Here is a 23,392-nt window from a genome sequence, read left to right on the forward strand (position 1 = left end):
AAAGGCTTCCATCTGAAATGTTCTAATTATAGCTCCTAGCTCCGGTTCCTTGACCTTTCATGGGGTCGACAGTAAGAACTCCATCGTGCTGTCTATGTATGCAGATTATAATTTTTTATGCTGGTAATAAAAGGCCTAAAGATTCAATTGAAATGTAATGCTTGGTTTTTTGGGAGTCTTTTGATGCTTGAGTTTATATGTTAGAGTGACACGGCCATAAAAGAGCATTTAACCCCTCACAGATTCCTGCTGTTATTGACGCTCTTTGTCCACTGGAGTGTAAATGAGTGAAATAGCAGCAAAGATTCAAAGATCAAATTTTAAAACTCCTATAGAGAGCCTGGAAACCTGCTGATGAAGAGCAGATTACAGAAAATATTGGCTACTAAGAAGGAACACGTGGGGAAATAAAGCAAGACTTTTGCACGTGAGGTAGTTTGACTGCAGCTATTGATAAAGTATTTCTGCTAAAGTGTCAAATCACCCAGATTACTAACATAAACAGGTAGGACTAAATTTAAATAAGCAAAAAAAACAAAACACATATTTATCTCCATTTCAATTTTTAAAATAAAAATGCTTTTGTCCATCTGTGTGAACTGACACTTTAAGTAAAGCCGTAGCCAACAAGCTGACAGTCGATGTGATTTCGGGCCAAACAGCGTAAAAAAAAAAAAAAAAGAAAGAAGAAAGGATGCTTATCTGTGGTTTACAGTATGTACCTGTCTGACTTTGCTGCTCCTGAGGAGTGGAGAGAGGAGGAGAAGTGGACAGAGGAGGAGTAGACAGAGAAGGAGGAGAGATGGGAAGAGGAACATACCCGAACGAGGAGAATCGAGGGAGGGACTGTGCGCTGGAATGGAGGGGAGGAGGGGGAGGCAGATGCAGATGAAGGGGGAGGACTTTGGTGGGGGGGTATGGGTGTCCGTTGGCTGAGGCAATGGGGCAGGGGTTGGGCCGGCGGAGGAGGAGGGTGTGGCACTGCTGGGAGGGGGAGTGGCCTGGACACAAGCCGGTAGGAGGGGGAGGGGGAGGAGAGGGGGGGGGGGGGGTTGCAAAACAAAAACAACAACACAACGACAACATAACGACAACTGATCAGTCAAAAAGTTAAAAAATGCATAAAAATAGAACTGATTGAAATTAAAACCAGAGAACAGAAAATATCCATATATATCCGGAAGGAATATATCTGTATAAGCAACAAAGCAAACAGACAGAATGAACAAAAAGCATCTAATAAAGCAGTCGTAGGAAGAGAAGGGGGGCAGGGGAGGGGGTGGGGGGGCGTATAGATTAAGGAGAGAGACAGACGGAGCAGAACCTTAAAGGAGGGGAGGTAAACAACCAGCAGAGGACAATGTTTGATCAATGGCGATGATCGACAGGTCGACGGAGGCCGTTAGCTGCCGCTACCTACCACAGAACACATGCAAAGAGCTCACACAAGCTGCCCACACACGCCCACCCACACCCACACACACACAGCTGTCATGTGGGTGGTCACCTGCCCGCTTGATGACCTCGGCGATGTTGGACGGGAAGTAGCCCACGCGGTCGTTTCCGGTGCGGTTGTCGTGGATGCAGCCTTTCCACCGGCCGTCCGAGTGCTGCTCCAACACCTGCGCACAAACACCGGCCGTGACATCCTCGCGTCGGCACGGCGATCTGACCTGTGAGCTCTTAGTGGCCCAAAATAAAATTATGAAGTGGATGATGCACCGATTGCTCAGCAGATGACCGGAACCAAACGTTTTATTTTCAGCTGGAAAATAAAACCACAAAACTTCTTCTGGTCTGTGAATGCATCAAAGCATTTGCTGCTGAGGACTAGTAAATTACATCTGCACCATGAAAGTTTTCCTTAAGTGTTTTTTATTAAATGTGCTAATAATCTTGGGGTTGCATACTAAAAACAAACCCTATAGCAGAATTATTATGCTGCTGTCATATATCAGGGGGGCTATAGGGACAGACAAAAGAAGTGTAGTGCTGGCTATTTGGTCCCTTCGCCCTATCAAACCTCTGCAGCTCTGGTCTCTCCATACCTCATTGTTTTTGGCAAGGAAAGAAGCAGCCTGCCAGACGACGTTTTATACTGATTATATTATATATTTATACCAGTCTTGGAAACAGTTCGTCAATTAGTCATTTTCTCCGAACTACTCATAGGCCAGAGAGAGGAAATGTGGTTTTTGGGGACTGAAATAAATTAAATCCACCAGCAGAATAGGCCCATAAGTTGTTATTGTTCCATCGCCGTCCATATTTAAAAGGAATCAACTGGCCCAAAAACAAGTGGAAAAAATGGTAATAAAACATTTCGCTGACGTTGTTAGTGAACGTACCGTGATGATGTCTCCAGCTTTGATGTTGAGGCTGGTAAGGTCGTAGTTGTTGCAGTAATCCTTCAGCGCTCGCACCTGCATCGCAGCCGATGCGTCTACGGAATAAAGGAGCACAGATGAGAAAGCAGAAGGTGAGGCAGCAGGGGTGTGGGCAGAATAACTCTTAATATATCTACATATCTCACATTCTGTGAAAAAAGAAATTAACATTTCCATATATATATATATATATATATATATACACAAAATTCCTTACAGACCAGATGGCAAGAACCCCTTTTTTCCCTCACTAGGCTGAAAAAGCCTCATACTTAAATGTAAAACCCGGACCTGGTGTCCGCAACCTGCGGCTCGCGAGCTGCGTTTAACTCTTTAGAAGTTCCTAAGTGGCTGTTAATTAACTTTGGTGTATCTTGCAATCAAGAGGTTTTGTAACAGCTTAGTTTTAGCAGTTTTTGCTGCGTTGTCACGAAATATCTGCCAGGAATTTCCACAACAACACAACTCCGGCAAGACCTTGAAACCTTGCATAAAACCTTGAGTTTTTCCTCTTTTTATTCACTTGCATAAATATGTCGGATTACATTCACTATTCATTCGTTTGTTCCTCAACGTAACCACAAAACAGACACATTTCATCCATTACCTATAACATTTACATAATATAATTTTCTAAGGCATATACACAAATTTACTCCTGGTCACATCTGATCAGTAGCACCTGAAAGCTACTCTTCCTCCAAATTCCCGTTGAAGCAGTAAGTTTGCACTTTCTTTTTCTTTCCATGAATGTTTTTCTATTATTGCTGCGACAGCGGTGATCAAAATGTGTAACGGCATAAATGTGAACGCTTGCACTAAAAGGCCTCACCTCTCAGTAACTGTTTAATCTCGCGGCTGGCCTGTGTGGTGGTGAACTGGTTGACGATGTCCAAGGCCGTTTGGCTCAGGGTGTTTCTCACTCCTGCACTGATGCCGCTCTACGGAATGAACCAATAGGAGACAGAAAAATCAGCAAACCTGGGATCCTAATCAGCATCAGGGAGACGGTGGCTGCAGCCAAACGGTCTGGCCACATCCTGTGTTTTTATGCACCAAATGAACCTGTTCCAGAGATGTTTTTGCATTGCACAGTGTAACAGCGAGGTGTAAATTTGCTCAAAAGCTCAAATAGAAACACCTTTAAGGAAAACAGTCAGACTCACATCCAGCAGCAGCCGCACCACCTCCGTCTTCCCACAGAGGGCAGCCTGATGTAGGGCAGTGCCACACTCAGACTGCCTGTTGATGTCTATACCAGCCTGGATCAACAAGCTGCAACACAAGATTAGCTAAAATTACACTTTCGTTTAGTTTAAAACGTCAAAGGGACAACATAAAAACAAAAAAATTGCACTTAAATGCTAGAACTGACAAAGATTTAGGTTGCAATGCATCATAAATTGCTTTTATTGTATCATTCCTAAAGATTATCACGGTAAAATTAAAATGTTTGGACTTTATTTTTGCTTTATTGCTTCGTTAGGCTGCATCTTGTGTTCTCTTTCTTTTCTTTCGTTTTTGCTGACGACGGCTGGCGGCCTTCCAGTGAGAGCAGGAACCAAGTAAACAAAGTTGTTCTCCACTTATAAGCCAAGTAAGGACAACATCTAAGCAGCCTTAAAAAAAAAAAAGCTCCTATTGAGAAAATCCAATTTATGAAACTCAGTGTCCGTCAGTTTGGTGTTTTTTTTTTTTTTTTTTATCAGATGAAAGCAGTCAGCGTTGTCAGAAGAAATGCCAGCAGACGCAGTTTTGCTTTACGCTTTCATGTATCTGAAGAGCTTATCTGCCATTAGAAGCTGTTTTATCACTCTAATCGTCTGTTTAGGTCTTCGTTTAAGTAGCAGATGCACAGAAAAGGAGTCAGACTGCAGTCCTGAAGTTCATGCAGATTGTGTTCAACAGTCTGTGGGTTTTTTGTGTTGAACAACAGGGCTCCACGCTGTGTTTGCTCTGGCTTTGGTTCAGTTTCTCTGCTTCCAATAAAATCAAACCAGCAAACACAGACAGCGATCAGAAGAGTACTTTCTCTAATTAATACAGAGAAGCTGAATTTACTGCTGCGTAACTTAAACGACTATTATCATTTGAAACTTAGGGGAAGAAGGTCATGTTTAATAGAAAAGTAGAGAACTAAAACAAATGGCAGATGACGCGTGAAGAATGGAGGAAGAGGACGACAGGGCGCTGTGGACACGAGCAAAGCTTCTGACAGTCCATGTCTTGTGATTAGATCAGGAAGCTGTGATTAATATTTCTACTATAGTCACAGTATTAAAGGCAGAGTTCATCCCCAAGTTTCATGTTAGAAACCCAGACTTTACCGGGCTCTAATTTACTAGTTTCTATTCATGTAAAAACATGAAAGTTAAATATTACTTTGAGTTTATTTAAATTATGTCAGCATGGAAGAAAGGACAAAGGATGGATGGATGAATGGATGGATGGATGGATGGATGGATGGATGGATGGATGGATGGATGGATGGATGGATGGATTGGAGACTGACAAATGGATGAAAGGATGAAAGGAGGGATGGATGGAAGGAAGGAAAGATAATGGATGGATGGATGGATGGAAGGAAGGAAAGATGATGGATGGATGGATGGATGGATGATGGATGGGTGGATGGATGGATGGAAGAAAGGAAGGAGGGATGGATGAATGGATGAATGGAAGGAAAGAAGAACAGATAGATGAATGGAAGGAAGGAAAGATGATGGATGGGAAGAAACTGGATGGATGGATGGATGGATGAATGGATGGATGGATGGATGGATGGATGGATGGAAGAAAGGATGGATGGATGGATGGCTGGATGGATGGAAGTAAGGAAAGATGATGGATGGATGGATGGATGGATGGACAGATGATGGATGGGTGGATGGATTGGAGACTGACAAATGGATGAAAGGATGAAAGGAGGGATGGATGGAAGGAAAGATAATGGATGGATGGATGGATGGAAGGAAGGAAAGATGATGGATGGATGGATGGATGGAAGAAAGGAAGGAGGGATGAATGGATGGATGAATGGAAGGAAAGAAGAACAGATAGATGAATGGAAGGAAGGAAAGATGATGGATGGGAAGAAACTGGATGGATGGATGGATGGATGGATGGATGGAAGAAAGGATGGATGGATGGATGGCTGGATGGAAGTAAGGAAAGATGATGGATGGATAGATGGATGGATGGATGGATGGATGGATGGATGGATTGGAGACTGACAAATGGATGAAAGGATGAAAGGAGGGATGGATGGAAGGAAGGAAAGATAATGGATGGACGGATGGATGGATGGATGGATGGATGGATGGATGGATGGACAGATGATGGATGGGTGGATGGATGGATGGAAGGAAAGAAGAACAGATAGATGAATGGAAGGAAGGAAAGATGATGGATGGGAAGAAACTGGATGGATGGATGGACAGATAACAGATGGTTGGATGGATGGATGGATGGATGGATGGATGGACAGATAACAGATGGATGTTATATTCCTAGACTCTGTTTTATTTCCTGTATTTCTCCAGCCGTGGAAACAGACAGACGACAGAGGAGGAAGACGGAGGAGAAGCAGGACTCGTTCTCACCGGATGACGTCTATGTGTCCGTTCTTAGCGGCCAGATGCAGCGGTGAGACTCCGTTTGGGTCTGAGGGCTTCGGCTCCAGCATGGCTGCACACATGTTACTGCTGAGCAGGAGCTGGACCACCTGAACACAGAAAGACCTCAGTCACATGACGCCCATCTGCTCTGGATTTATACGCATACAGCTGGAAAACAAATCCAGAAGGTTACGTGTATTTCTCCAGGACTTTGTAGAATTGCCTTTTTAAACTGTTTTGACTCGGGGAAAAACAAGTTTCTCACATTTCTGGAGTAGCTGAGTAACGTTTGGAGGCCGTCTTGCTCATAAAGCTTTGCAGCGCTGGCCATAAATCTTCTATTTATGGACTTTGAGATGACAACTCCAAAACAGTGACTTTATTGTCCTTTTAATACCTTAAATAACCACGACGCTTATGATTAGGGTCATTGTTCATTTGGAAGGATTGTTTATGGTGGCTTGCTTTTTCTCTTCAATGTTTCCATATAATCTTCTTTCTTGATGACGATCTACTTTTTGAAGACCACCTGTTCCTCCAGCAGCCAAACACCCACACGACATGATGCTGCCACTACCGTACTTCATATTTGAGTTAATTAGGTTTGCAAACTTCCCCCCTTTTTCCTGTAAAACATTGGTTATAATGGCCAATCACCTCAGCTTTAGCTTCATCCAACCAAAGGACATGCCTTCAGAAACTAACATCTTTGTCCCTGCGTCCATTTGCAAGTTCTAGTCTGACCTTTGTGTTGGTTTTGGTCATACGGCCTTTTATCCTATGTTGCAACATCCTTAATTTTGTCGCAAACTTGAAGCGCACCACGTTGAAGAGAAATTTACAGATTTCTGTATTTACCGTATTTTCCGGACTATAAGTCGCAGTTTTTTTTCATAGTTTGGCCGGGGGTGCGACTTATACTCTGGAGCGACTTATGTGTGAAATTATTACACATTTTTACCGGTATATCATTACACCTGTTATTTTCACACCAAACCGCAAGAGGGCGCTCTAGGCCCGTGTTGAATCAGACGTAAGCGACGTAGAAGCGGAAGTGCCGCAGCTTCTACCTCCGGAGTTAACGGAGTTATTTGAAAGTGACACCGAGGATGAAGATTTCACTGGAGTTTAGTTATTTGTAGTGACACGGGCGCTTTGGTTAACTTCTTCGCATGTTATTTATGCTATAGTTATCTTAATAGCTTCTAATATGTTATGTTAACATACCAGGCACGTTCTCAGTTGTGTCATGTAGCGTAAGCTAACCGTACAATTATTCAGCCTGTTGTTGCCTCCGTTCTATTTTTATTTAAAATTGCCTTTCAAGATGACATGTCTGTTCTTGATGTTGTATATTATCAAATAAATTTCCCCCAAAAATGCGACTTATACTCCAGTGCGACTTATATATGGGTTTTCCTTCTTTATTATGCATTTTATGGCTGGTGCGACTTATAGTCTGGAAAATACGGTAAATTGTGACTTTTTTATAGAACTTTATGAATGTATTTTTGTAGATCTGGTCACTGTCAGACATTTTATCAGAAAACATGCATTCTTTTAAATATCTATCCATTCTATTCGGGGTGACTCAGGCTCAATGTGTAGAGTAGTTGTTTTGCAATCGGAAGGTTGCGGGTTTAATTCCAGCTTCCTCCTGTCACAGGTCATTGTGCCCCTGGGCAATCATTGGTACAGGAGGCGGAGTACATCCTGGACAGGTTACCAGTCCCTCCCAAGGCAACAGAGACGCACACAAACTCACACCTAAGGGCAATTTAGAGAGCTAAGAATTATGTTTTTGGACTGTGGGAGGAAGCTGGAGTACCCAGAGAAAACCCACGCATGCACAGGGATAACCCCATCCAGAAAGACCCATGGCTGGGACTCAAACCCAGGACCTTCTTGCTGTAAGGCAACAGCGCTACCACTGTGCAGCCCCTTTTAAATATCAAATATGGAGTACTTAATCTAAATAGATACAATTTAATATGTATTTCTTGTTTATCGTACTTACAGCAACACGGCCAAATTCACAGGCGAGGTCCAGGGGAGTTTTCCCAGCTGCATCTGAGATACACGGGTTGGACTGGTGTTGTAGCAACATTTCTGACTGTAACACACAAACAGAACATTACTGGTGCATTTCATTCTCCTGTCGTGTAAAAAAAAAAAAGAACCCTCAACAACAAACAAACCAAAAAAAAGACATTTTATGCATGGATCATTGTGTCTAGATGACAGAAACGCACACACATCTCACAGAAACACACACGCACACACACACACACACACACACACACACACACACACACACACACACACACACACACACACACACACACACACACACACACACACACACACACACAGAGTTACCCCATCATAGTGTCCGTGCTGAGCTGACAGGTGGAGAGGGATCTGTCCTTCATCTGACTGCCCGTTGACTGATGAGCCTGCTTTCAGCAGCATTTTCATTGGTTCAGTCTTCCCCTGCCATGCAGCATAATGCAGAGGACGCATTCCTACACAAAACACACACACAGAGCACACATACACAAGCACATGCACACAGACACAGAGGTGAACACGTGAACACATGCAGATACAGTTCCTCATTCATGTCAATCAATTTGCAATTACACATCAGGCAAAACACTAATTCTTTTTCTGGCATTCAGTCACTAAACTTAATTACTAGGGGGGGAGATGATTACTTCACTATTATCTTGTATAAAAAAACAATAAAGAAATGAAGGTTTAGTGAAGCTAGAATAATCACCATGTGCGATTTTGTTTAAAGAAAAGTCACTTAAAATAATAATGTTAGCTTGCCTCTATGTTACAAAGTTAATTGCCAGACAACACCCTCTACACTTGTTAGTAAAATTATAAATATGTTTAATAAGACTTAAAATACAGTTATCTGATATGGCAGAAACTCACCTTGCTAGTTATGCAAAAAATATACCATCAACATGAGTACATTTGTTCATATAGTAGAAAAAAAGGGGGAAATAATGTTAAATGCAACAGATGTTATGTCTTTTTAAATTAAATAACATTTAATTACTCCTTTATGACTTCTTGTCATCCTTAGATTGTAAATAAAATGTGAAAATGGTCTCTCTTCAAAAGACAACAGTTCCTTATAAGTCAGGAAATGGTCACAAAAAACATTTATTTGCCTAAATCTGTCCATTTCTACTGTCACAGCGTTAAATTAAGGACTTAAAACTCCTAGAACTGGGACAGACAAGGGTGAAAGAGGACCCAGGTTTATCTTACCACCATGCACATCGAGGTAAAAAAAAAAAGAAGCAACCATTAGACACTATTCATATGCCCACCGGTAGGAAATGGTCTTTCCTTCCTACCGTTTTAAATGTAAGAATGTGCAAATAGGGGGTTTTCACTGACGTCACTGGCCAACTTCCGGTCCGCCATATTGGGTGGTACACTTCCTTATCTCTAGTTGTCGTACACGTATTATCGTATCGCGAATGGATAAGTACGCCAGCACGCTAGAGCGACCAGATAAGGACGTATATCTGAGGAAATGTTCCGTGATCGACCATATGGACCCGTATGCCCTCCACGGTGCCTTGTTTAGCCGTAATCCAGATGCATTACCTGGTGTTCGGTGAAAACCCTCTGCACACTCTTGAGGAAATGAGAGCTTACAAGGGTCTAGAGGCTCACAACCAGTTCACATCTGGTTATGTACATCAAGGAAATCGCCATCATACGTGGACGGGTGAGTTTTAATAAGATGCTAAAAATGTAAACAATCCGACTCAAATGTGTCGCATGCTTCTGCGGTGGCTGACGGCCGGCGGTGCGCGAAGGCGCTTGGCTGCAGGGCCGATCGACGCCGCTCGCGGCTTTAATTATTTAAGCAGAACAATGACCAGTGCAAAATTAAGTTGTATTTACCGTATTGGCGCCGGTAGGAGCTGCAGATCATAAAGCCAGCAAACAGTGGGAACACAGCAACTCGTTCAAAGGTAAGCTGTGCTCAGACGGGCTCTGGCACATGCTAACCGTCAGTGCTAACAACCACTCACGCATGTAATGTACTTTTAACTAGCTGCTATGTGTTTCAAAGGTTTAGAACACACTCTCATTGACATCGGGATACTGTGGAAAGTTATGTTCGGTCGTCTTAGAGCCGCGATCCAAGCGAGCCGACGACTCTTTGTTATCACTAACAGTTGTTCTCCGTGGTTGCGCCTCCAGGCAGGAAAGCGGTGGAAAATTAATCCGTTTCTATGTTTTTCCCATGGCGATCATGTGTTGCGCTGTTACAGCCCACAATACAGCAACGGTTTACCATGGTTGAAATCAAGTTAAGGTGAAATTAATCAAATTAAAACACGGCTGAGAGAGGGAGTACAGTACGCGGTAGTCATAGGCAGTAGAGGCGGCGGAGGCAGTCAACATGGCAGCCGCGGAAAGTAATAAGTCATAACGCCCAAGCCCTATTATTAATATATTCTTCTTACATGTTTTAAATACTTAACAGTTAATTACCTGTGACAAAGTGAGCACCGCAGACTCTGGCGTATTCCAGCTTAACACCGTCCAAATCGGACCTGGATATCCGTGTCAGCCATAGGTGACGGTGTTGTTCAGAGAGCTGTTTTGTTTTTTCACACTGATTCACTATTACGGCTGGTAGGCGATAGAAAGAGCGTTGATCTCCACCTCCACGGGCCGTGCAACCAACCATTAAACACGTTTTCCCCATTGTTCACTTCCAATACTGCCTAAGGCGTCATACAATGCAGGTCAACGGTGCGAAACGACTGCCACCCAATATGGCGGACGCGCTGAGTAGTCACGTGAGCGTGACGTCAGCTGAAAACCCCCTATTGCTGAACAGTACTGGGGCGGTGTGCTTTGGTCAGATGAAACAAAGATTCAGCTTTTTGGTAAGAAACACTCCAGTCATGAAACAAAGGATGAATATTTAAAAGACAGACACATGGCCACCGATAAAGTATGGTGGAAGGTCTGTGATGCTGTGGAGCCCGTTTCTGTTCTAAAGCCTCTGAGAACCCTGTTAGAGGGCATGGAATGACTAATTCTCACATAATAGGATATTTTGGATGGAAATTTTGATGGTTTTCATTTGCAGAACGATATAAAATGTTGGCCAAATCAACACAAAACAATTCACTGACACAAAATTAGCTTCCATCCCAGTCCACAGATCTAAACCCTATTGAAAACCTGTAGGGTGTGCTGAAGAGAAAAAGATAATAAGGGAGATAGTGCAAAGAGGAATGCTAAAGGATCCCTTTCTCTGAGTGTGTGTGTGTGTGTGTGTGTGTGTGTGCGCTCCAGCCTAGGGAGACATTAATGGACAACACTAAGTACTGTCCTATTTGGAAAACAGGGCTGTACAAAGCACTGACAGCAGGAAAGCCACACACTTTGGCACTGGGGATTTTGTAAAAAAAAAAAAAAAAAAAAAAAAAAAAGTATAATCGTTTAACATTTAATTCTGACAATATGTAGATGAACCATCAATGTATTCAGCTGAGTTGGACAATAAGGAACAATTGTTAATTATGTAGCTAAAATTTGCAAAGACTTCCATGTCTCTGAACAGCTTCGGCCGCAGACTCTCAGTGCACCTCCAGGGTAACACAACCCGTCTTGTTGTTGACATCTTTATGACCCTGTGTAACCCTGGAACTATTGTTTGTGCAAACATACCACTCCTGGGACATTTAAGACAGCAGCTTGAGACAAAGGGCAACAACACCCGTTTCAGTGTCATAATATGTCCTAAGAGGACAATGCAGGGAACTGGGCAATTCCTGTAGAAGTGTTAAAGGTGATGCTGAGAAGTGCATAAAACACCACCTGGAATCATTATCAACACCCTTAAACATACATAACATTACACAGACCTTTTTGAGATGTAGGATTGTAAATAGAGCTGCACAATATTAAAATGTTATGCAAAGTCAATATATTTTGCAATAATCTGGGACAATATCAGTTGCAGTTTCCAGCTTCCTCTCGTTTTCAGCTGTATTTCTAAGCCTCCTTGTGGTCTTTAGCACCTATAGCGAGGTAATCTGCGTGAAGCGTGGGCATCTACAGCAGTGAGACTTCACCCAACAGGGTAAAGATAAATAGATGCACACAGTTATTGCATTCTTTGCAATTTTGCACATAGTCTTATTGCAATGGCAATATTTTTATGGTATATTGCACTGCCCAAATTGGGAATATTTGTCAAGACACAACCCAGATCCCCGGTACTAGATGTAATACACGTCACACAACTCTTGTTTCTTTTCAGGAACTATTGTATAAGAGGGTAAACAAAGTAGATTCAAAATAATTTTTGATGACAACAATACTTCCGATATAAAATGCCTTCCGATTCTCAGCGATATTAGCAATTAGCAAGCTAGCCCGACTAGCATTACTAAAACATCGGTCTCTGTGTGTGGCTGCAGTAAAGCCCAAAATTATTCACATTCCTAGAAGATTAAGGTTTAAAGTGGTTTTCATTCAACTAAAAAAAATGTTTCAATTGACAAAATGCATGCAGTAAAGATAATATGGCAATGCACAAAAGGTCTAATTTTTAAAAAAATAATTTGTCTAGATAATGATTTATAATGTATAATTAAACTCAGCGAAACAAGCAGTAGGTAACAAGTAAGTAAGTAAGTAAATAAGGGGGTCACAAATGCTTCACAGTATAAAAAAAAAAAATAGATAAAATAAAACAAATAAGAAAATTTTAAATATAAAACTATATTGGCATGTTAAAAGCTTGTCTAAAAAGATGTGTCTTAATGTGTTTTCTAAAAGATTCCACAGAACCCAAGGCTCTCAAGGCTCTTGGAGCCGCCACACAGAAAGCACGATAACCTCTTGTTTTAAAACCTGTTCTGGGAACAGTTAAAAAGTCTCGACCGGAAGACCTCAGAGAGCGACCAGAAATGTGTGCATGCAACAGATCCTGGATATAAGATGGAGCTGAGCCATTCAAGGCTCTGTAAGTAATGGTTAAAATGTTAAAATGTACTCTAAAACCAATTGGAAGCCAATGAAGAGCCTAAAGTATAGGCGTAATGTGTGATCTTCTGTTGGTTGTAGACAAAAGCATTGCAGCTTTGTTCTGTACAACTTGCAGTCTGTCAATGGAGGATTTGGTTAGACATGTGTACAGTGCACTGTAATAATTCAGAAGAGAAGAAACAAAAGCATGAACAAGCATCTCCATCTCTTCTTTAGAAACCATAGATCTAATTTTATTTAACATGACTGTTAAAACGTATGGATTTGTCAAAAATTACACCCACATTTCACACAAGATTACCGTCAGAGGAGGAGAGAACCCCAAATGGCCTGCTGAGGCCAAAATTAGGGCCAAAATTACCACCTTAGTCTTATTTGTGTTTAGTTGTGAAATGTTGTTGCCATTCATTTGTTAATGGAGGCTACGGAAAGTTTGTCTAACCTATGAGGACTAAAAGATAAATATAATTGGATATCATCTGCATAACAATGATATGATATTTCCTCAAAGCTACCAATAATTTTTAAAGCATGTACAAGAGGAGCAAGCAAGGAAATGCCTTCCTTCTTTTCTCTCTACCATTCCAGTTGTGTCTTCAGTCCTTTTGTAACACTGACTCTTTTCCGAATCTACGCTTAGCACTTCAGGGTTACCACATCTACATATAAAGACATAATAAAAAAAATCTATAATAACAGTTGTGAAACTTTCATGGATTTATAGAAATCCAAACTAATGGCTTTCCAGATTCTGGAAATACCCTCACTGTTTCCCAATGATTAATCAGAAGCCCTGCTGGGAATAACAGTCTCATTTCCTCCTGTTTTTTATTAAGGAAGCCCGAAGGCACAGCCCAGAAGGTCAGATAACTTATGCTGGCATTTTGTTTGTTATAGAGGAAATAACTTCCTTCAAGACAATGTTGGGTTATCACAGTTATAAGTTTTAAAGAATGGGTGTTGAACCACTGATAACTTTTCAAGGCACTATGTCATCTTCTTTTCCAGATACGTCGGACTTTAGCTTTGAATATGTGTCTCCAGTTGGTTCTTCCTGCTAGTTGTTAACTTAACTGTGACCGCTGGTGTCTGCAGCAAGCCAGGAAATCCCCCTTAGTTCAGAAACATTTAATCCTTTGAGAGGTTCAGATTTCCAGAGGAAAGCTTTCCAGTGCTGTGTAAAACTGTCCACCCACCACATATTTTGTTTTCCCACATTAACCTCAACTACAAATCATGCTGCATCAGTTGTGCCTTGAAGTTGACCATCTCAACTCAATTCAGGTCTAAATTAATCCTAAAACTCTATTACCAGTTTTGTCCAGTATTTCATACCCGAGGATATGAATCTGCTTTACTGTTGGCACTGCTTGTTTTTCCAGCCAGCCAGTGAATGCACCCTGACCACATTATTGGAAACCAGCATAGCAGAAATAAGAGAGAATGTTTGCCTCGAAACAGGCATGAACAGGAAATAGGATGACACCCAAACTGAAGCTAAGGGTTGATGACACTTGTGTGACAAAGCAATTTCAGTGTTATTGTGACTGATTTGTTAATTACCAGGGGTTGGCCCCAACATCCTGTTTGGATCTGGATTGTTTTGATTGATTAACCTTAGGCAGGCAGATGGGAGCGTGCCAAAAGCAAAGATTACATCTAAATTTCCAGGAACTAAACTTCTGGCTAAGGAATGTGTAAGCAATCAAGAATACACACTGAATCAGCACAAAACTCTAAAATTATATATTTTAATTGGGTTTAAACCTTAAAACACCAACATAAAGATGACCACATCCTATTATTAAAGGGAACCTGTTAGTCAAGTATTTATTTAGTATTTAGTAGTAATTCCTTTTGCGTAGCAGAGGGGGACCGCAGTGACCACTTGATACATAGTGGTGTTAATTGCAAAACTGTTTTTGATGTCACCACATGTTTATACAATTATGACTTATAACTGTTCTGCTAAGGCGAGAAGTCACACCAAGTAAAAATGAGCAGAAACATAGCTCACTGGTGACTCTGGAGAGTCAGTGATCCATGACAACCCACGTTTCCTGAAGAATGTGCAATAGCCACGTTGGTCCACAGCGGAAAATGTAGTATTGTCAAAAAACACAAGAGACAGTGAGGTTGGCCATGCTGCACTACACGTGTTTTTTTTAATATGTTGTAATTAAAATCAAGTTAGTATGATTCTTTTTAATTTGGATCTTATATAATCGGTATGTTTAGTGCATCTAGTTTTATGTGACGTTAGTTACAAAACACTTAATTTCTGCTGCAACGCATTTCATTTCTACGTTTAGCCAATTGACTGGCTTGCAACCCGGTCATGTGACTATCGAGTTTCTCCCAGCGAAAAAAGGAAAAAAGGAAATGGCCGACATTCCCCGTCCTTTATATGGAAAACTCAACATTTTAAAGAACACGTGCATTTATGCGCATTTTGATGCCATTTCTAGAGAAGTATGCTTAATACTTTCATTAAAATGTAGAGTTTTATCTTAAAATGTTGCGTTTCCCGCTTAAAATATGGGTAATGACCACAGACTAAATGGAACACTGCCCTGCTATGGCGACAGCAGCGCCCATAGCAACAGCCTACACAACAGACTGCAGGTCTGCTGGTGCTTCCTAGAGTCTCTAAAAGTAGAATGGGAGGCAGATCCTTTAGCTATCAGGCTCCTCTTCTGTGGAACCAACTCCCAGTTTTGGTCTGTGAGGCAGACACCCTGTCTACTTTTAAGACTAATCTTAAAACTTTCCTTTTTGACAAAGCTTATAGTTAGAGTGGCTCATGTTTCCCTGAGCTATCTCTATAATTATGCTGCTATAGGCTTAGGCTACTGGAGGACATCAGGGCCTACATTTCTCACTCTACTGAGTTCTACTGCTCTCCAATTTGCATTGCTTGTTGTCATTTCAGCTTTTAAAGGCATACTATGCAACATTTTTCAGTTAATTAATGTGTTCCATACCGTTTTGGATGATTAAATGAGTCATTTCAGGTCGAACAAAGGTTTTCTCGGCCGCCCTGGTGGTCTGTGGGGGAAATACCGCACTTGCAATTGCAAGAGCTCTCGGCCCGCAAACGCAGGCTCAGAAGTCTCGTGCAAGACCGCGAGAGTCGGTCTTGCTTTACGGGGAGAACTCCATGTGTTTTTGCCCTGCCATTCACTATATGCAGCGCGAAAGCAACAAAGAACCGCGTGTTAACGTCAAATAAACATGCAAGCATATCGAGTTTTATTATTATTATTTTTTATTTTTTTTGAATGTTGGCGAGATGCTACCGCAGCGGCCGCGGCCGCCTCGCCAAGATAGCGCTGCGGGAACCCTGATGTTCATACTTTCACTGTGTTAGTCATTGTTTGTACTGCCGTTTTTTTAACTTTTCGTTGCGTTCGCCTGTCTGCTAAGCTTAAAACAACTGCGCCTTTTTTCCTAATAGTAGGTATACCTGGTCTGGCGTTCTGTTAGCTGTGACATCATCCAGGGAAGACAGATCACCCGCTATTACCATCTGATGTAGAACAGATTCCTGGATCAATGTGTGCTTCTGTGCTTTTTGTCTGTCTTGTTGTGTTTCTGCTCTGTCTTCTGTAACCCCCAGTCGGTCGAGGCAGATGACCGTTCATACTGAGCCCGGTTCTGCCGGAGGTTTTCCTTCCCGTTAATGGGGAGTTTTTCTTTCCACTGTCGCTCCATGCTTGCTCAGTATGAGGGATTGCAGCAAAGCCATGGACAATGCAGACGACTCTCCCTGTGGCTCTACGCTTCTCCAGGAGTGAATGCTGCTTGTCAAGACTTTGATGCAATCAACTGGTTCCCTTATATAGGACATTTTTGACCAATCTGTATAATCTGACCCAATCTGTATAATATGATTGAATTTGACTTTGTAAAGTGCCTTGAGATGACATGTTTCATGAATTGGCGCTATATAAATAAAATCGAATTGAATTGAACAGTAGATCATGTGACTTTTTAACACAAAAATGTCCCGCTTCATCCAAAAACGTTGAATTATAGCTCAGAAGCACCTGTCCGTTGACCTTTCATGAGCAACAGTAAGAGCATCATTGTGGGTAGGAAAGGAGCTTCAGATTGCTGTATTGATTTCGGACAGCCTTTAACTCATTAGGTTACGGAAACACACATGGACGACACAAGTCAAATCCGGGCCTGCAGCCTTCCGAAAAGGAACTACAAAGTTTACGCTTTCTTCTCTCCGGAACTTTTTGTTAATTTCCATGAGGTGGGCTGAGTCAGATCACGCAAAGGATTGTGGGATTCCTTCTAGCTCCATAGCACTGGTAGGGGACATCACCAGGTTCCTATGCTAAAGTAGCTGTGAGAGGAAGCATACAGGCTCCTTTTCCTACCTCCTTCCTCACCGACTGCACTTTTCGTGCAGTTTTTTATGGCGACCGCTGACACACTTCCGCTTTGGCTAAAGAGTCCTTACCCAAAAGAAATATTCAAATGTAGAGTTCAGAGTTTGGGAGCAGAACGGGAGAAAGCTCTGCTCCCCATGGTGCTGAGACGGGAAGGAGAAAGAGTAAGGTAAATGGAATCTAACAGTGCGGGAGGAGTAGCAATCTTCGGTGAAACTGATATATTGTCTACATTCACTGAACAACAATTATGAAAATATTATGCATACTTCTTGCTAAAAATGTCATCAAAATGCATTTCAATGCAGATATTTTCTTTAAAATGTTGGGTCTTCCACATAAAGAACTGGGAAAGTTGGCCATTGTTTTCCTTTTTTTTTTTTTTTTTGCTTTGAGAAACTTGATAATCACATGACCAGGTTCAAAGTCAATGCAAATGAAAAGTCCAAACATAGGAATAAAACGTATTTAGGAACCAAATTCTGACAATACCACATTTCCCTTTGTGGACCAATGTGACTATTAGAGGAGACTTGTAAAATTTTGGACATATTTTGCTCTAACTCTGACTTCTTTTAATCCAGTAAATTCAAATTGTGACGCAAACTCGATACTAGTTTTGGCTAATAAATGTGCCACCAAACAGTAAGCCACTGAAACAGAAAATCCAAACACAAGGAGTAAAGTGTAACAATTTTATCCCATTGTTGGCGTCAGTTGTAACATACAGTGGGATGAATTGTAATATCATAAAATAAGGACGTTGACAATAACTTAAGCTACTGAAAGCCTTTTCTTTTAAAATTTAAAAAGCTATCAAAACACAAACTGAACGCAGGGCAGTTGTCTTTCTATGACACTAAACCACGAGGTGAGCTATGCCACCTTATAATGAAGACCATGTGATGCCAAAAATCCTCAAGCTCTATTAACATTTTAACATTTCTAATAGCACATTAACTTTGCTCCTCTTTCTTGAAGTTTTTAGGCAATAATTTATGTATAACCTACAAATAATTTATGTATAGCCTACAAATTTGTAAATTGCATGTATATTTTATATTATACAAACCTGTATATTGCACAAGCATGTAGGCTATAATCTTTCGAGACGTTTATCCTCTTTTGAATTGTCTTGCAGCTGGATTTTGCAAAATGCGCTCCGTTAAGCTGACCCCAATTTTTCTTTCCTGAAATAAGAGTATTTTCTGCATCTAATCCAAAATTTCCTAAAATGAAAGTTTGATTTTTTCCACCTCAAAATTGTGTGAAATCATGCTGTTGCAAAGATGGATCGATTTATTTTAAGGCCTTATAAACAGCTCTTTATCAGGGGCAATTATTATTGGTGCTTTTGCTGGTTTTATTAGTTAATTTTATTGTTATTTTTTGCTAAGATGCGGTAGCAACACAAACTAGTAAGAGAGAATATCTATTAGAAAGCCCCGAAATTAAATGCAATAATAATAAATCATGACAAGAGTCACAGGCAAACAGTGATTCTGTATAATATAAACAGAGGAAGGAACAAAGGTGTGACAAAAAGACAAAGCTAACGCGGCCCACGCAAGCTGAATATTTCACAATTCCCTCGGAGGTATTCTGAAAGCAAAAGAAGTGCGAGAAAAGGATGTGCAAGTGAGCCCCTTCAGAAATTGTGAAATTGTAAAACCTCCTTAAATATTGACCTTGTTTTTATTTTACGTGATGTTGGCCTAGCACTCCGCTGGAAATGGACCAACAGAGTCAGGTTTGCCTGATCTGATCTGATCCAGTCAATGAGTTATGGTGACAGTTATAATGAGGAGCGATTTCCCCAACTGGTCTGGTAGAGAAAACCTCCTGGTGGGGGGGGGGGGGGGGGGGGGGGGGGGTAGGGCCAAGGGGTAAATACGCCTGCCAGGTGTATGTCTGTGTTAACAGACACAGGGGGCGCGACTGACTGGGAGTGCAGAGAGACTAGGCCAACAACCTGCAGGGATTATAACTCCCATCTGCCCTGAGATTTCCTCTCTTTCTTCCACCAGAATCCGGCAACGTTGGCTGGAGATATTTCCCTGCTCTGCTGCCATTTGGCTCTCGGTTGTGCAGCCATGAAGCTTTTATCCTCTGTTTTCTATTATTTACTGTGCAAACAAATCTGTCACTTCTCTCACACACATGCACACAAAAAAAAGGTTACTGCATGTTCAACAAGCTCACATAGGATTCCAGTGTTTTTAAATTTTTGATATTGGGGCTTTTTTGTGTGTGTGTGGGGGGGGAAACGTCGTGTCCATGTGGGATCTGTGTATGTTTTTACCTTTGTGATCTTTGATATCCACAGCTGCCTGAGCCTCCAACAGCAGAGAGATCAGCTCCTTGTTCCCACTCAGGGCAGCGTGGTGAAGCGGCGACAGCCTTCACACAGACACAGATTAAGCGTGAAAATAAACATACTCACACATATATGCATCAGCAAGAGCTCTGGCTAAAAAGTTGCTGAATTAATCTCCATCGTACAGCTGCTCCGCCCCTCAGCTCTATGTGAAAGATGGGAGGGGGGTGAGGCAGGCAGCCGGGCTGACATGGTGGTGGTGGAAGGGGGGGGGGGGTGACCTACTTCCATTAATAAGCAATCTTACTACCCTGGAGTGGAGAGTACACACAGGCCATCTATGTGTGAGTGGGGTTTGTGTGAGTCTAATGGATCCCCTGTGAATGTAAGAGCCGGTCCCTGGAGTCAAATCAACGAGTCATCAGTCATTAAACAGGGAGCCGAGCCCAATTATCTGATTTCCACCAACACAATAAAAAGATTCCTATTATTTGATGGAGCGAAAGGGAACGCCGTTACAAGCCAAGCATGAGCACAGGTCTAAATACGGCGACATAAAGCGGCACGACCAAATTAAAACTTGGAAACACTCCATCTGCCTTTATATATATGAGATATTTACCATCTTTATGGTTTCCTTTAGAAAAAGTACAGATTCAGGCGGAGGGTGTTTATCCTGTCGTTTAACTGTGTAAGTCACAGAGGATATTTGGATAAGCTGTCTTTATCTAAGGCAGTTTTGCTGTTTTTTTTTTTTTTTTTTGTTTCTTTCTCAGATCACACAGGTGTCTTGTTGTGATCTAGTTTTTCTTTCCTTCTCCATTTAGGCTGCGTTCCAGTTACCCAGAAAATTCAGAACGTGCATCTGGGAATCGCGTCACATCTAACCGTGTTCCAGTTACGAGCAGGAAAACCAGTGGGGACTGCAAACTATTCCACTCACTAACCAGTCTAAATCAATCTAATATAACAATGGATGCATTTGAACACTTTCACTTCGGTGACGGCCTCCTCCACCTATCAGAGCTGAATGGTCTGAGACACCAGGAGCTACATTTAGCGTTATGCAAACATATTCATAACTTTTCTACGTTTTGTCACGCTACAATCTCCTCACAGCATGACGCTGCCATCGCCATGTTTCACTGTAGATGTTCAGTTTCAGCCTTGTTTGACCTGAGCACCTTCTTCCACATGCTTGCTTTGTCCCCTACGTCACACCCAGATTTGTGAACAATTAAAAGTTGTCGCGTAAACAGGTTCTCGCACCTGAGCTGTGGATCTTTGCTGCTCCTCCAGAGCTACAATGGGCCTCTCGGATGCTTAATAAATCTCGGAGGCATGCAGAGAATTGCTGTATTTATTCAACATTTATCAAATGTTGAAAAACCATGTATCGTTTTTCTTTCTTGTCTACGTTGAAGGCCACGCTTAAGGCTCACAGTAAGAGCGGCTTATGTTATCCTGAGCTACTTCTGTAGGTACGATAATATAGGCTTGGGCTGCTGGAGGTATCATGAACACTTTCCCTCACTCTGCTGCATTCTCCTACTACTCTCCAATTCTGGATAATGTGCTGTTACTTCCACTTTTACCTTTATGTTCCCTGTGTGTTTTTTTACATTTTTGCAATAACTCCATCTGGCCTGGCATTGTGTTTAGCTGTGACACCGTCCTGGAAGGGGGGCATCGGCTGAGCTACTGCTGCCACCAGCTTCATTTAGTCCTATATAGATGATGATTTGTCTTTTAGTTTTTAACCCTGTTTTTATTCTAAACATAACTATTGTCTAGGAGCTAAGGTACACATGCACGCACGCCCTAGCTACTTCGACATGTTGGTGTACTATCATCCATATTGCATATTATCTCATATTGTTCTATAAATAGACTGGTGTTGTCTTTTTTCCACTTTTACCTTGATTATTTCATTTTTTTACCTGAGTATGCCATATTATCAATAATTGTCCAAAATTTACTCCGGTATAAATTTTTTACTTTGATTTTTACCGTTTCTGATAAAGCTTATCCTCTGCAGCTTTAGAATTAACTTTAGATTAGATTACCTTGTTCGTTCACAACTATAAACTATAAACTGTTTTTGCCACTGTCACACCCACACAAGTTCCACATTGTGGGACAATAAAGAAATTTAATTTATCTCATTTTATTGGCTGAGCTTTTACGACACCTGTTTATGTGCTCTTTTTCATCCCATAGACTTGGAAACTGGCTCAGAGCTTCTCTGCTTAGCTCTGGTTCTTTCCTAGATCATGCCACTAAAAGAGTTTTTCTTCCACATAGAAATTATTCCTGCATCAATGTGTTTTTTTTGTGTTTTTTTTTTTGTGTGTGTCTCTGCTCTGTCTTCTCAAATCCACAGTCGTCGTGGTAGATGACCGTTCACACTGAGCCTCGTTTCTGCTGGAAGTTTCTTCCTGTTAAAGGGGAGTTTTCCTCTCCACTGTCACTACATGCATGCTCTGTAAGAGGGATTGTGGCAAAGTCAACGACACAAAGTGGTTAATGCTGCATTGCTTATTGCCATGTTGTTTGAAAACAAACTCCTTCCTGTTATCTGACTGAATATGACCTATTGAACCTGTTATAAAACAGGAAAGTGACAGCTTAATGGGTTCTTGGTTTGGCGGAGCTACTCCTTTTAGAAACTATGCGATCATTGATACTTTTTAGTTCTTTAAAAAAAATTAAGAGAAGGGAGTAATGATGATAGGAGGGAACTAAAGGAGCTGTCGGCCCTCACCCGTCCGCATCCTGGATGTTGACATTAACCCTCTTCGCTGCTCCAAGGAGCTCTGAAACAAAAGAGCAAAAAAAAAGAAATGTGTTAAAAAAATATTGAAAAAACTGTTTGAATTTAAGCTTGAAGTCTGTGCCTACTAAAGACACATTCAGCTGTTTGACTCCTTCCTGCTGGTGTTAAATCAACAGTTTTGTGTCTGTGAAATCATCAAAGTGATACGTCTGTCTTTGAACAGTTTCCTCACTGCAGCGATAAAAAGGTTATCTGGAAATCACAAAGCAAGACGAACTGAAGTATTTCAGAAAGCTCAGGTCCTATTTCTGCCGAAAGCAACACATATACAGTCAAATTCAGTGAATTGCGATATTATTGAAAAGTATATTTCTGTTAAATCTGATCAATTTCTGCTTACAACTCATTAAAAAAATAACAGTTAAGATTAAAAATGTTACATCAGACCAATAAAAAGAAAACTTTTCAATACAGAAATGTGTGCTGTAGTTTTCAGAAGGTACTTTTAATCTGACAATTGAGCCTTATTATAGCCAATATTCTAATTTATTGAAAATGTCCTTGTTTGGGTATTATTAAGACTTGATTGAACTTTAAAATCTCCTAATTTGGTTTTGAAATTTAAATGCACTAAGACGAAAGTCCAGAAACACAGTTTAGCTCAGGAGTGTCAAAAGTGCAGGCTGGGGGCCATATATGACCCTAGGAAGGATTTTATACGGCCTCCAACCACAGTTCAGTACAGATTGCTGATGCAGATGTACACTTTTTATAAAAAATATTTAGGGCAATTACCAACACATTAAAATCTTTCTGAAATGGAAAATCTTATGTATAACACA

General features: G+C 41.3%; 1 protein-coding gene across 3 annotated transcripts in view; it reads right to left on the reverse strand.

Moving 5' to 3' along the window:
• si:dkeyp-9d4.3 (caskin-1) overlaps positions 1-23,392 on the reverse strand; it is a 71,316-nt gene that overhangs the window by 21,114 nt on the left and 26,810 nt on the right. For 2 of the 3 annotated variants that reach the window (XM_021322226.2, XM_012873870.3), the window contains exons 2-11: positions 22,539-22,590; positions 19,760-19,857; positions 8,384-8,529; positions 8,022-8,117; positions 5,990-6,111; positions 3,554-3,662; positions 3,220-3,328; positions 2,349-2,443; positions 1,508-1,622; positions 723-1,001 (exon numbers count right to left, since the gene is read on the reverse strand). In XM_021322226.2, the coding sequence (XP_021177901.2) occupies positions 723-1,001; positions 1,508-1,622; positions 2,349-2,443; positions 3,220-3,328; positions 3,554-3,662; positions 5,990-6,111; positions 8,022-8,117; positions 8,384-8,529; positions 19,760-19,857; positions 22,539-22,590 (1,221 nt within the window). The remainder of the gene's footprint in view (positions 1-722; positions 1,002-1,507; positions 1,623-2,348; positions 2,444-3,219; positions 3,329-3,553; positions 3,663-5,989; positions 6,112-8,021; positions 8,118-8,383; positions 8,530-19,759; positions 19,858-22,538; positions 22,591-23,392) is intronic. The other variant, XM_012873872.3, reaches the window with a different exon arrangement.

Source organism: Fundulus heteroclitus, chromosome 5 (genome assembly GCF_011125445.2).
Source record: "Fundulus heteroclitus isolate FHET01 chromosome 5, MU-UCD_Fhet_4.1, whole genome shotgun sequence".
NCBI lineage: Eukaryota > Metazoa > Chordata > Actinopteri > Cyprinodontiformes > Fundulidae > Fundulus > Fundulus heteroclitus.